The sequence below is a fragment of the Gopherus flavomarginatus genome, chromosome 2 (assembly GCF_025201925.1).
Source record: "Gopherus flavomarginatus isolate rGopFla2 chromosome 2, rGopFla2.mat.asm, whole genome shotgun sequence".
Classification (NCBI taxonomy): domain Eukaryota; kingdom Metazoa; phylum Chordata; order Testudines; family Testudinidae; genus Gopherus; species Gopherus flavomarginatus.
The window spans coordinates 107,275,540-107,289,868 of NC_066618.1; the positions used below are offsets into that span (position 1 = coordinate 107,275,540).

Genomic DNA, 14,329 nt, shown 5'->3' on the forward strand with positions numbered 1-14,329 from the left:
TGTCCCCTCCTCCGAGCCTGCCAAATCCTCCCTCCTCCCCTCACCCTCCTGCACTTTGTGATACACCTGTTCGTGGGGAGCGGGAGGCGATGGGAGGGACAGAGAGATGCTGATCTGTGAGACTCACCAGTGGGCAGAAGGTGCTGGGAGGAAAGTTGATGGGGGGCTGCCGTGGGTGCGCCATCTGTGCACTATGACAATCGTGCATACCCATAACAACAGATTTTTCATGACGTAGCAAAGAATGCCTCAGTACCAGACAATAATAATCCAGAAAGAGCTAACACAACACTCTGAAGGACTCTAACCATAATGCTTAAGGAAGGCTGATTAGATAGAGTTACTAAAAATTGCACCTCCTAACCAATCTGATCTATTCCTTGTGTTTATTCAAAGTCCTCTCTGAGGGTCACTTCATAATGACAACCAGTTTTTTTAAACTGCTTTTTATTACTGTTTAAAACTGCAGAATTAGTGCATCTAGGTTCAGCACAGGATCCACCTCATTTCCCCATCAGAGTAATACCCAGAAAGTTCTGATTACAGAACTATCAGTAAGGGCAATTATGCAGCAGCCAGAAGAACCAACAGCTTGAGTTTCATTTTTTCATTAGTGAGATGGCTTTTAGGAAAAGTCGTATTTTTACTTGTAAAAGTAAGCAAATTTTATATGGAAATAAATGAGAAGATGTAAACATGGAACCACACAATAACACTACTTTCCAGTTCATATTGCCAACACCAGCTCTACACTTTAGAGCTCTATCACTGTTCCAGGTATGTAAAATTTTGCTTTTGCTTACCAATATTAAATAAACCTGTCCAGTTAGAAAATGAGGTTTACAGGCAGACATTTTTACATGACCAAAGAACATATTTCCATGAACACTTCATCTCATCATTGTCTTTATCAGATGTTAACAAGAAACTGAAATAACTCAATTCCCTCCCCTTTAAAAAAATAGTAGGTAATAGTGAAGCAAAAGAAGAGGAAGATGGCAACTTTCAGGTGGTCCTACCTGTTAAGGGCTTCGGCACAACCAAAGCCATCAACGTGGTGACTGAATATTGACTGATGGCCTCATGGTCTAAAAGGCAACTCAAGTGGCAAGCTCAAGAAAAACTGCCCTCTTTGGGTCAAACATAGAAATGTAGGATCACACCTTTGTGTATGTCAAATCAAAGTAGAAGGCCTCGCTTCTGCAAAATACAATTACTTGACCAAACTGCTAAGCGAACAGAAGGACTAGTAAAGCAGCACACAGAGAAGACACTCAATTGCAAGACTGAACTAGATTTCCAGAGCTACAAATAAAATGTTTGGATTAACTCAAATTTTAGAGATTAATGTCAGCGTTTAAGTAAAGTGCAGCGTGACCTTCGATGCCAGGAATCTAAATGGGTTTAGAGGCTATATCAGAAACATTGCTTCTATATACACAGTTTTGGGTACACAAATTAATTTTCACACTCAAATAGCTGTTCGCAGCAATTTGCACATGGAAATGTTATTTGGACATACAAATGAGTGTTTATGCAAAGTAAACAGTCTGGTTAAGGTCCCTTTGGTAGCAGGGACCTAAAGCATCACTGCACTAACCAGTGAACTCTACATTCCAAGAAGTTAAATCATGCCACCATTGTGTGATCCTGAACTGAACTAATTCTGCAAACAGAGTTCCTATGCAGCCAAGTAGGTTAGGAGGAAAAATTAAACTGTTAGGAGGCCACCGTGTTCTTGGATGACTTCAGAACCACCTTCTAAACCAAAGCATACTTCTGCTGATATCTGAGCAACAGCGAGTTTTGTCACAAACATCTTCTACAAACACATCCACAGAGCCATGAGAATCACTTATGTTTTCTTTCCCCTCACCTCAGAACAGCTGGAATGATTGTTTCACATCTCAAGTGTACCTACATGTACTACAAAAAACCGCATCTGCAGAGGGAAGGTTTTAGAGTACGGGAAACCTCATTGTAGATTGAGCTATGGGGTGGTAAGAGAAGACTATGAGATCATTGCCACAATCTGGCAATATCTGAAACATGCATATAAAAGCGTCTCAGAGCAGCCACCCAAGGGCCAGCAAAATTTGGTAGCATGGAAAATGTTCAAATTAAGTTTAACCAAAATTGTGCTGGTAATTTTTTGGGGATGGGGGGTATCTGAATTCTCCAGAGGATGGTCTTTAGTGTAATATATATTTTGAATATATAAGCCTCCACTCTATGGAACTGAGAATTCAGATGAAGTTTCTTTCCTGTGGCAAACTTCATTCCTTTTTTATCTTGGATGCTCTTTAAACTTTGTATAAAATCTTGCAATTTTTTCACACTCAAATCATGAAGTGTATTTTTAAGACCTGTAACATGGATATACTGGATTGCTAACCCTGGAACACTCTTTTAGCAGTTATTTTCCCCAATGGAAAAAGTTTCATCATAACTCAAGTTGCAGTTTGTACATTGCATTTAATTGAATCAATCAATCTAGGATTTGATTCATGCTTTACTTTAAATGGAGCTCCGCTATATGCAGATTCTACTGTATATAAATGCAGACTGATAAGTATCTTGCTCTTTTCCCATCATTGTTAATTACCAAGTTATTTGTATGTAAACAGAAGCTTTTGATTTCCTAATCAGTCTCCTGCCCGATTCATTCAGAGATGTCACACACCAGAGTTTGACAGCACAATTAGTCACCATGGAAGCTATTGTGATGTCACAAACACTGAATTGTGGCATCACTGAATGAATCTGGCAGGAGAAGGATGTTGATTACAAAGAAGAAGGCTTCTGTTTACACAATACCTTGGTAATCAGCAGTGATGGGAAAGGAAATATAGAAAGAGTGCCTGGTAGTTTAATGAGCATTGCTAAAATTAAAATTTTAATAATTTTTCCCACATGTGGATGTGGTGCTTTAGACAGACGAAATGTAGATTCTGTAACTTATACTGTCAATTTTGTTTTATGCTATGAACAAAGCTGAAAGTTGTCATTTTACATGAACCAGGTTTCCATGTTTATGGAATAGTTAGTTCTATTTTTACATTGAAAAAAAGAATCTAACTGGAAGAATTTGTTAATTGGGTTAAACTGTAAGACATTTTGGAGAGTTAACTTGCAGAACAGTAAAGTTCTGTGTTTAATAGCATTCATTTAGGGTATCACAGTTCCAGCAAATCACTTCTTTCTTTATTTATAAAGGCTGAATACATTTCAGATTTTAAAACAGTTTTATAAACCACTGATAGTGTTCTCAATTTCAGCGCTCATGATTACAATTAATGGTTTGCTTATTTCTGTTTGATCATAATCTCCATTGACTTTTTTTTTTTTTTTAAAGGCAGCAATGGTTAACATTTCAAATGCCATCTTCTGTATCATATACAATTCTGTATTGTTTCAGCATACTAGTCACATACTGCATATTCAAAAGTTGCACATCATGGTGCTTCCACTAAATCCATTCCACAAAATAAGAGCAGAAGCCAGATTAAGTAGCATGAGATTCTTTCAGGTACTGTCATTAAACCAATTCCTAATGTTATTTAATTCCCTGCAGTTCTTCCTCTTGCTGCCTTCTTGCCAACTGTAACCATGGCACCTTAATTTCAATCAGTTGGAGTAGCTGCTGCCTAGAGAGCACAGATGCCAGTGCTAGTCCAGGAATTCCCAGTCCCCTGTGAGTGGCAGTACCAATACTTTCCCCTCCCTGAAATCAAGTGTATTCAGCCCCCTCTCTTACCCCCACATGTGTCTAGCTTTCATAACCATACTGTAGGTATGCAAGGTTGAGTCTGTTCATTCAGGTCTCCCAGCTGGTGATGAGCTGAGCTGATTCACAGGGCCGGTACTCTTTAGGGATCAAGCTTAATTTGCCTAAGCTGTTTATTTGCTATAGCCTCAAAACACAGCAAAGTAAGAATAGTGCGAAGACTAGAAAAATAATATACAGGAGAGTTAAAAATGGTTCAAATGCTTAACACACATTAGTATAAAGCACGCAAGTGATTCCAGCTCACTTAGAGATTAAAAACCTTTGTCCACAATGAAGCAATTGTAAAGACATCCATATTGTTATATTACACACTGTATGTTCACAGTTAACATTGCCATGCTTGACGATTCCCTACCTAATCCTAGATGAGGGTGATGCTCCACTAGGGTCCAGCTGTTATCATCCACACAATGACTTTTGTAAACGAGCAGCTGGCAGAGGTCCCTGGCTGTCATGTCTGCTAGAATTTCGATCACTTTGCTTGTCCCATCTTCACTAAAGACTTTTACATCCTGCAACATAAAAGATACACTTACAGATCAACGGCCTTATGTTCTGAAAATATGCAAACCAGTCACTGTACATAGCACTCCTCCTTGTCATAACTCCAGATATCTTAGCAGACAGCACAAACAACACAAATAATTTACTTTATATTACTTTCTCCTCATCCCCTTTACCTCCCCCTCCCACCTGGTCCAAAAGGAAGATTGGGCAGCATTAATATGAACACGTATCAAGAAAGGGAGAGAGAGCAAAGATTCCTTACGCAGCAGTAGACAACAAGCATAAATGAAATAATACCAATGTACTAGAATGTTTGGTAAAAAATGAAAAAAAAATCTAGTTTGGGGTATACTGAATTTGAACATTTACATCAAATTACGTTGAATTCTAAAAATTAAAAATGGCTCCCTTGCTCAGGACTAACTTTTGATTGTTTCGCCTTTCTAACTTCCACTTGCAGTTCATCCACATATGAATTACCTAGCATTGTTCACACATTTCACTGTTTCCCCTGAATTCTCTTTCATCTTAGATTTAAGAAGTTTGAAATCAAATATGCATACACTGTACATTCGAAACATTAATGGAGATAAAGAGAACGTGTCAGAAACCTCCCCCCAACCCCTGAATTATACAGATGCTTTCCCGTTAGCATTGTTCTGCTCAAACAATACACTTACTGCAAAATTGTTTCCCTATATAATCAAATTTAGAGTACCAAGATTTATTTTAATCTCAAATTAAAACATTCTGCATCCTAGCAAGGGAGGACACTGATCTAGCAGAAACCTTGTGGGTAATTTGATATGGAAAAATCTTACCTCAACAGCACGTAAAAGGCAGCAGTCAGAAGAACAAGATGGCATTTTAAATATAGATTGCCTCCTGAAAGAGTTTGTTCTCTGCCTCTTCCAACCCTTTGCAGACTAAGCTGCACACTCAGGGTGTTCTGTAGTGTCAGTGGATTACTGTACTGTACCTGTCACGTAGCCCCTGTTCTGGGTACTGTTTCTGGGGAAGCAGACAACTCTTCCCAGAGCTCCACTCAAAGGGTTACATACGATCTTTTAGGTAGTGAATCAAACCACACTGTGTAGACCAATCCTAGCCCTCCCTGTGACTGATGTAATCATTTCCCACACACTATCAGACTTCCAAATTATTCCCCCCCAGTAAGAAAAAAATTACAAAGGAAATCTTTTTATGAATACCCCCAAATGTTTAAAACCCCTCTGATCTTAAAAAGTTCAAAGGAAAAGAACGCAGAAATCCCAGAATCAAAAGCAGGCATGTCCCCTGAATTCTGATTTCTTTGCCAAATCTCTCAATAGCCCAGTCTCACAGCAGCTGATGTCATCTACATGCAACTTAAGCACTTGAACTTCTAGTCTGCTCGCTACTGCTACCTCTTCCTTCTTCCTACCGGCTTATCCCCTCCCCCTACTCCTTTAACTAAATGCTTGCTTAGTGGTCTGAGTTCTCATTATAACAGACTGTTGATTTAGCAAGTGGAATATGAGCGGCTCATCTTAACAGCTCACTCTTGTGCTACAGGTTAGATCTGGCACTAGATTATTGATTAGGTACAGTATTTCCATGAACCTAAGGTCTGACAGCTACCCACTACTTCCCTCTCTACTCCCCTCCCCCTTTCCTTTCCCATAGCTATGTACAAATTCAAGCCCAGCTAGGGAGGAGTTAAAACTTAATCTAGCTAAAGTGACTCAAACCCATGCATTCAGGAAACTGCTTCATCTGACAGCAGGGATGAGCCAGCTCTTTCAGAAGCAGGCTCTGAAGAGGAGGAGGGGGGAATCCCGGTTGCTGTAGCTCTCTGGAAGGTATGCACTCTGTACAATGTTACAGCTGCACTCAGACTCCTGGTAACACTTAACCAAGTCATAGACATCCTGGCCAGAAGACATTGGATGGGTTTTTGCCCCTCTGTTCTGTGTCCCTAGACAAGTCTATTTTCAGTAATTAGCACACATTTTACAGTATAAAGGTATTATCTCCACACAGTGATCTCAATCTTGAAATACTAGCAATGTTACAAAACCACTCCGCCACAATGAAAGTTAGCTTCGAATAGAGGAAAGGGATGTATCTCCGAGACACTCAACAAAAATACATCATTCCACACCATGGGAACATAGTGGGCTTCCATGTTTACAGTCTGGACCTGATCTGAAAGAGAGAATCATCTCTTTTTTTTTGCAGGGGGAGAGGAGAATTGGGGCAGGGGAAAAAGAATCCCATATCTATCTTAAAATTTTGTACCTATTATTACTACAAGTAACATACAAGAACAGCATAACTGCGGGGGAGGGGATATCTACTTTCAGTTGGCTTTGTGTATCTATCTGACTCTGCTTTCTGTAGTGGAACAAAACCATTTAATTGAACTTCCTGTCTCATGAACTAGCCTGCTGACATCACTCCCGCACTGTGGAGGGGAATGCTCAGGCACTCTCTTTCCCAGACTTTGCAAAGGGGTGTTTCACAAGTAATATAACAGAAGAACAGGAGCACAAGGGGACGGGAATTACCAGGATCCTGGTGGAGGATAGGAAAAGACCTTTTCACTGCCTGGAGACTTGCACAAGCCCAGAAAGCACCTGGCAGCATAGGGCAAGCTGCCCATCCCTTGTGCTGCCTGTGAGACCCAAGAGAGAGGTAGAGCTGTTTTATCAGAAATGTCTAACAAGCCTTTGTGTGGGATAGGGAGAAAAGCCTTGAGTCACCCCACACCTTTCTTTGTATTTCCAAGTAGGGAAAAGCCTGCAGCAGTAAAGCCAGGAGGAGAAGGCAGCAGCCTCTCCCTGGTGCCCGAGCACCTGACCTGTACTGAAATGCTGACCACATTGTTTCTGTGCTAGTCCCATTTCCTTCCCCCACCTCTCAACTTCAGCTCATGGTCTATTGCTTTTAAGTGTGTTACACCAGAAAGCTCTTTTGAGATGGGAAGTTTGCTGAAGTCTATTCAGGGTCGGGGCAGGTCTACACATAAAACGCTGCAGCACTTCAGCGAGGACACTATGCCCACAGGAGGACTTCTCCCACTGGAATAAGCTACCGCCTCTTGGGGAGGTGAAACACTGAGTTGATGGGAGAATTGTCCTAACGACATAGAGCTGTCTACACAGGGGAATACACAGAGATGTAGTTATCCTGACGTGGGTTCAGATACACCTCTGATATTTCTGCAGTCCTTTTTCCCTGTAGCTATACATTGTAGAAAGAATCCAGGTATTCCCTTCTGCAAGTCTGGGGACAAAATTGTGTGAATGTAACCCTACAAGAAACAGAGACAGCACAAGTTAACCAGATTTTGTAGAAACAAAGGAGAGTGCAACAAGGTGAAGCTTAAAATCTTTAAGGGTGGGGTGGGGAAATGCAGTGTTAAATAACAGGCCTTCGTGAAGGGAAAAAAGAGGCTATTGAATGAGATTTCATGGAGGTGTCCACACAAATATTGTATATTAAGATAAAATTTTATATTTTAGGAAGCAGGGTTGGTTGCTACAGCAGTTTTATTATGTTTGCCATTGTTTCAATGATAAAAGGAGAGGGCGCTGAGTACGAGTACTCTCTCTCTACAACACACAGGCCTAATTCCAAGCCAGCCAGGAATGGTCAGTGAGACAGCTAGTTTTGATTATTTTTAAAAACATTATTCTTACACATAATGGTGTAATCTAGTAATACAAGCTTGTAAGTGCTCCACGCTCAATCTTATTTCTGCTATAAATCAGAGGGTGCCTCATGAGCACAGCTGATATTGCACTAGTGACCTAACTCAAGGAAAATGAATCAGTTTCTTCTGTGAATAAAGCACTCTCGTTCCAGTAGGTAGATGCTATAGACACACTTAGCAGAGGTCCAGAAAAATCAGTTTTAAACAAAACTTTTACTTTGCAACCCTCGAGAGTAAAATGCAACAGTCAACTGCTTGGAACAATGACTTACAACAAGGACTCAGTTATGTCAGCAGCATGAGGTACCTTCCATTCAAAATCAAGGTTAAGAATGTTCAGACAGTCGGAGTCTCCGACTGGCTGCACATTCAGTGCTTTACAATGCAAAGGAACAGATAACAGACTGCGCCATTGTTCTGTGAAGAATTCTTTTCGAACAGACTTAAAAACTGAAAGCACTTTAACATACACCAGTTTAGTGATTTAATATTATGAAGGAACGAACACCTCACCTTCCAGCCTACACTTTCCCAGGAGCAACTATGGTGCTTGTTACATGAAGTAATGAGATCATTAAAAGGGGCAAGATAAAAATAAACCCAGTTCAAGGTCACAATTACGTTATCTTCCTCCCTCTGCCCTATCGGTACTCCTAATTTCCTTTCCTTGGGAACAAGCGTTTTATATATATCACTACCCAATGATCCCTCATTGCCGCACTGCTTCACCCTCTTTGGTTTTGTGCTGTTATATGGACAGGTCCATCCTAGAAAAGATTTGCCAGTACAGCAATGCTGGCAAACCCCTGGCAGCTGATCCAGTCAAATGCACTTTTTTGCCAGCAGTGCTTGTACCAGTTTCCCAAGCAAAATAAACTACACGAGAGGTAGGCATTATAATTAACACCAGCAAAAGCATTTTTATACCAGCATAACTGCATCTACGCTAAGGCTTTTGCAGGTACAGAAATCTCTTAAAAATATCTATCTATCTATCTCACGTCCATAACCAACGTTACACTGGCAAAAGTTTCTAATGTAGACCTGGCCTGAATTTTCTATTCCTTTACTTTACTGGGGCTCTACGCAAATTTAATCACAGATGAATTTACACCAATGATAACTAACCTGTGTCACAACTCATTCTGTGTTCACCAATTTAAGAAAGGCATACAAGGGGATGGAGGGATCTGGCTAGCCAAAAGATGTGAGCTCAGCTTGAAAACTATCGGATTAAATGTTTTGGTGGCTCTGCAAATGCTTCACTTTTCTCATAACAGTAGATGTGGGGATCTCCATAAACTACCAGTGTATCCTGAAGAACCACCTAGTTGACTTGTTATGTGCAAGCTTCTTATGAAAACATCACACACACAAAAAGAACCACTTCAGTAGGTTTTGGATCAGATTCCTGAATCCCACAATCACTCTGCTAAATCATTTAGACATTTAAAAAAAAAATTCAAGTAATAAGATGACCATACTTGCATTTAAGGTTTTTGCAGTTAGCTGATACAATGCAAGAACATCTGCTGATTACAAAAGACATATAGGCACTAATCACTATAGTTATGATTACATTGGGAGTTTTCATTGTAAGCCTGTTTTTATATGATACATTTTCTGGAAAACTTCCAACTTTCCTCAGCCTCAAGTTATTCTAATTATTTTTTTTTAAAAAAATGAAAATCAGGGAGTTTGAGTTATGAGAGAAGTGAGCTTTCAGTGTCTTAATCCCATGTCACTTACCGACAATTTGCAAAGATTGTAGATTCTAACTGTGCATGTGGATTACCCTTAATGAGTAGTACACCTTCTGCTTGGTTCAGAGAGTAGCAAGAAGGGGAAAACGTTCAGATTCAACAGTGGTAAGCCTTTGATAAAAAGATTAACTTCGAGCACGCTCAGCACATATCTGAAAAGTTTTTAGCTCTGTCTAGCACAGATCCACACTGTGGTATTATAGTCGTTTCCCTAACTTGCTCTAGGGTAGTTATATACCTAAGAGACTTATGTTGCCCATTACGCAGTGTCTCGGCACCTCACAATCTTTAATGTATTTAGCTTAGAGGAGTAAGAGGTATTTTAAGTGATTCACTGAAATATATATGTCAATCCTATAATTTTTCTCCTCTGATTGTTGTTGCTTTCTGACTCCAGTCTTGCAGAGGGGGAAAAAAATCCTCCAAAACAGCAGCACCAGCAATAAAGGCGAGAAAGTGCGGCTGGGACCTTTTAAATATCATTCATTGCACAGTGTTTGCTTTAGCAAAAACCATGCAATAAATATTGTGTGGACCCTTCATATTGAAGTAGGGTTTTTTTGCATGTAAACATCCAAAAGCCAGGAAATGCCAAGGTTAAGGTTTTCATAGCAATATTAAGTCTCCTACATGACACACACCATATTTAAGTATGCATTTAACAGCCCATGTGCAAAGGAGGAAAGTTATTGTTATTATAAGGACCTAGATCTTGGTATTGACTTCTATATTTGACTATTTAATCTTAACATTGCATTAAGTGAATGTGTGAGTGTTTAAATTAAGAATTCAGTGTTGTTTCCACGCCCACCCCTCCGTTCTGCTGGGTACCAAGTTTTATGTTCCTTCTAGGATTCAGAGGAACAATTTGACTTGGAAAGTGGAATCTGAGCACATTCCAGAAGCTCAGTAATATTCACATACTGATTTTAAAAAGTAAACATTTGCCATTAGCCACCACACAAATGACACTGTGGGTCCTGCACCCCCATATTTAGAATAGGAAATTCTAATAACCAAACATGTATTTGAAAATGGAAGTCATTAAGTATCCAATGTTTTTAGCTTCATAACTGGACATACAAGTGAACAAATATGTCAATTAGTCTCAGGATTATGTGCCATGTTGGAGTTCCAATTCAAAAGCTGCTCACCTGGAATGTTTGAGGGAGAGCACAGTTGAATGACCTTATGCAACTGAATCATACCCGGCAGTATCCAAGCTGTGAGCTCACAAACACTAAAGGACTAGGATATGGTAACAGCAAACTTAAGACCATAGTATTCACAATCATTTTACCGCAAGTGATGAACTTTTCATATTTAACACTGCATTCTACCACTTACATGACACAGACTTGTATATTTGCAACAAAAACAGTGCATTGTCTGTCCCCAATGTTATCTCATCCCTACCACATCTTCCTTCCCAAAACTCTCAGCAGCTCGATAAGCCAGCTGATCCTCTAAACTTTTCCCACTTAAAATTCAGAGATGCAGATGAGAAGTGGAGTGAGGAAAAAAAAGCAGCTGTTCTAAATTATAGATCAGGCTGGGAAATTAGGATGAGGAATAGAGGAGAGAGATAGAATTGAATGTTCTCGTTATTGAGCACATCACTAGTTTGTGTCATTCATCTACAAATTTTATCAGCAATGATTTATATTTTCTTCCAGATCATTGATAGATCTATTCAACAGCACTGGGCCAAGAAGTGAAGCCTGTGGGTCCCTATTAGAAACACCCCCATTTGAGAGTTTAGTTGTATTGGAGATCTAGTGATAACCAGTTTTCAATTAATTTAACATGAACTATATTGACTTTGGATTCATGTAACACAGCTACGTTACTATTAATGAAACTTGCCAAAACTTCAACAGTACTTTACAGGTCATCTCACATAAAGGGCAAGCTTCATATAGTTCACTTTATATGCATACCGAAATTGTTTGGATCAGCAGAACTGGACTGGAATCTAATGAAAGCATTGAATTGTACAAATGTTTTGGGATTCTAGATTTCTGATGTAGTAAAGAAACTTATATAATGTCTCCTTGTCTAGTTCTCCTACCACCATCCCCAAATTTAGCCACCCTTGGCACCAGGTTTGGGTATTAATCCACAAGCCATTTTTTCCACATAACTAATTCTGTACAGAATACCAGAGCCTCTCTTAAAACTTGCAGCCACTGTTTCACACTTTGTATAATGTAATTAAAATAATTAAACAGCTTTGTCTGGCATTAACCTTTAGTGACTATGAAAAATTCCTTACTATGAAATCTATTTCTAAATATTTTACCCTCTTCCCCAGTTATGTACCAAATGTATTCTCTCTTAGCTTCATTTCAGGAGGGAGCGATAATAAGCCTAAGTAGAAAAGTTCTTGCAAACATATGTCTAGAAAGAACAATCAAAAGAAATATCAAGATTAAGGACAGTTCTTAGAAAACATAAACAAAGCCTGCAACTTCTTTGGTTAAGGTTTTTGCCAATATGAAGTATTCTTTAAAAACTGTATTAGGACCACATATACCTCATGATACAAGCTTTCACCCAGAGGAACCATGTCCAGTTAAAGTTTGACAGATAGCATAACTAGACTATGGAGCAGCTTCCCATTGACTTAAATAAAATGGTACGAGTCCCATTTGCTTGAATGGCTGTTTCTTTCCCAGTAGGATACTGTGACAATGGAAAATGAAGCACTTGAGATTAGAGCACCGGGGCCAAATGAAGAGCCAGCAGGCCATTTTCAGTTGGGGGTCCTGGACTCTAGAATTAGCTTCCCACTTTGATTTGCCAGTATCTGGATAAGACACTCTCCCAGACACGCTGCAGGACTCGGTATTATGCTCCTGTGCCAGATATGGAATGGCTACAGAGCTTCCTTCTGAGTGAGATACACACCAGATGTGTTCAATATAAAATCCTCTCATGTTCTGTCTGTATGGCTGAGGATATCTTAAATAAGGTATGCTTGCACCCAGTGCTACCTAATGACTTAATATAATACAATCTAGCATCCATTACATCGCCTCCTTTTAAGTTCCACATTCCCACCATTTACAATATTTACATTTTAGGCTAATTTTGCCTGTTAAGTGTCTCTGAATCATACTGGTTTTCTAATTACATGACTTGAACGCATAACAACTTGGTCATCTGGCTGTCCTTTAGTTGCAATGACTGGCTGTGGTCAGCTTGGAATCTGTAGCTCTCCCCTCCTGTTCTGCATCTGTCATCTCTAGAGTTTGCTCTGTTGATTGTTCTTTCTGAGGCACAAACTGTAGCCACTGACAGTTTCTGCTGAACTCTCCACTGTCGGTCTCCATCACATGATCTGGGCGCTGAATTCATTTTTTTTTTTAAAATGACAGCCCCTCCTCCCCCATTCACTTGGACATGAACGTGGTCACCAGGTTCTTGACCAGGCAGTTCTCGGAGTAACATCTGTTGCAGAAGAATTCATAAGCTCTTTCAGCCTTTTTATCTGATTTGGTTATTCTCTTCGTGTTTGGCCACTTTGGAGAGAGATTCTTTTCCAAAGTTGGAATAGTACCTCCTATGCTTTTCCTGGGGAAACACGGTGAGGGAGGTTATGGTGCAAAATATTGGGCCCTATTAATGATCAGAAGAGGACTATTGCTACTGGGGGATCCAATCCTGCTGCTAATCACAGCAGTCCACCTGGCATGCCATCAATTCTGGGGTCCAGGCATTCCTTAAGAAGTCTATTTTAAAATTTAGAAATAGTAAGTAAACAGTTTTATTTTTAAAATAATGGAAAGTTGAGTTAGACAGTTCATCTAGAGTCAACTGAAAATAAAAGATACCATGAAGTTTATATATTTATTTCATTAGATTTAAGCATTATGTCTACGAACAGTTATATGTCAATGCAGCTTGTGACAACACTGTGTGCCACAATCACACAGTAGAGCATAAGCTGGGGTTATTCAGACACATGGCAGGAGATCACTGTGTGATGTTCATTCTCTACAGATCATCTAGCATACAGCAGAACAGTGAGGACATTTATTTAAAAGCAATGGCCACGAGGAGCACTTTGCAACCCTTCGTCCCTAAATAATGACTATACAATTTTCTTTCTTCATCCTCAAAACAAAACATCTATTGAGTTAATCCTAGGAAACAATTGTTTGTCCACCCCTAGGCAACTGACGTTAATGCTCTTTCTGGACTTTCACCCCTTAACTGTAGAAATGACTGCTGTGGAAGCTGTGGTTTTCATGGGAAACCACAGCTTCCCCACCCCTTCCTAGCATCACAGGCTATAAAACTGCAGGTTATATGGGGTCTAGGTATACATATTTAATTTTAAAGGCAAACTGCTGCAGCTAGCTGGTAAAGAGATAGTCTCATCATCATGGTCTCCATCTTTTTCCTCACTTCCTCATTGTATGCTCCCCCTGTTGCCAGGGAATTTAAGTGAAGTTACAGACAGCTTAAAGCACATGCAAGCAGCTGGTTAAAAGTCTGACTCTGGGGACCATGAAATAGGATTTCAGCTTACACCTTCAGAAATTCTCCTGGAAAAGGGTGTGTGCA

At 39.8% G+C, this 14,329-nt stretch overlaps 1 protein-coding gene across 3 annotated transcripts in view; it reads right to left on the reverse strand.

Moving 5' to 3' along the window:
* The window catches only part of GRB10 (growth factor receptor bound protein 10), a 211,644-nt gene that overhangs the window by 33,520 nt on the left and 163,795 nt on the right, over positions 1-14,329 (reverse strand). For 2 of the 3 annotated variants that reach the window (XM_050937708.1, XM_050937709.1), the window contains one exon: positions 4,146-4,302. In XM_050937708.1, coding sequence (XP_050793665.1) covers positions 4,146-4,302 — 157 coding nt within the window. Of the gene's footprint in view, positions 1-4,145; positions 4,303-5,118; positions 5,346-14,329 lie in introns of those variants that run through there. The other variant, XM_050937710.1, reaches the window with a different exon arrangement.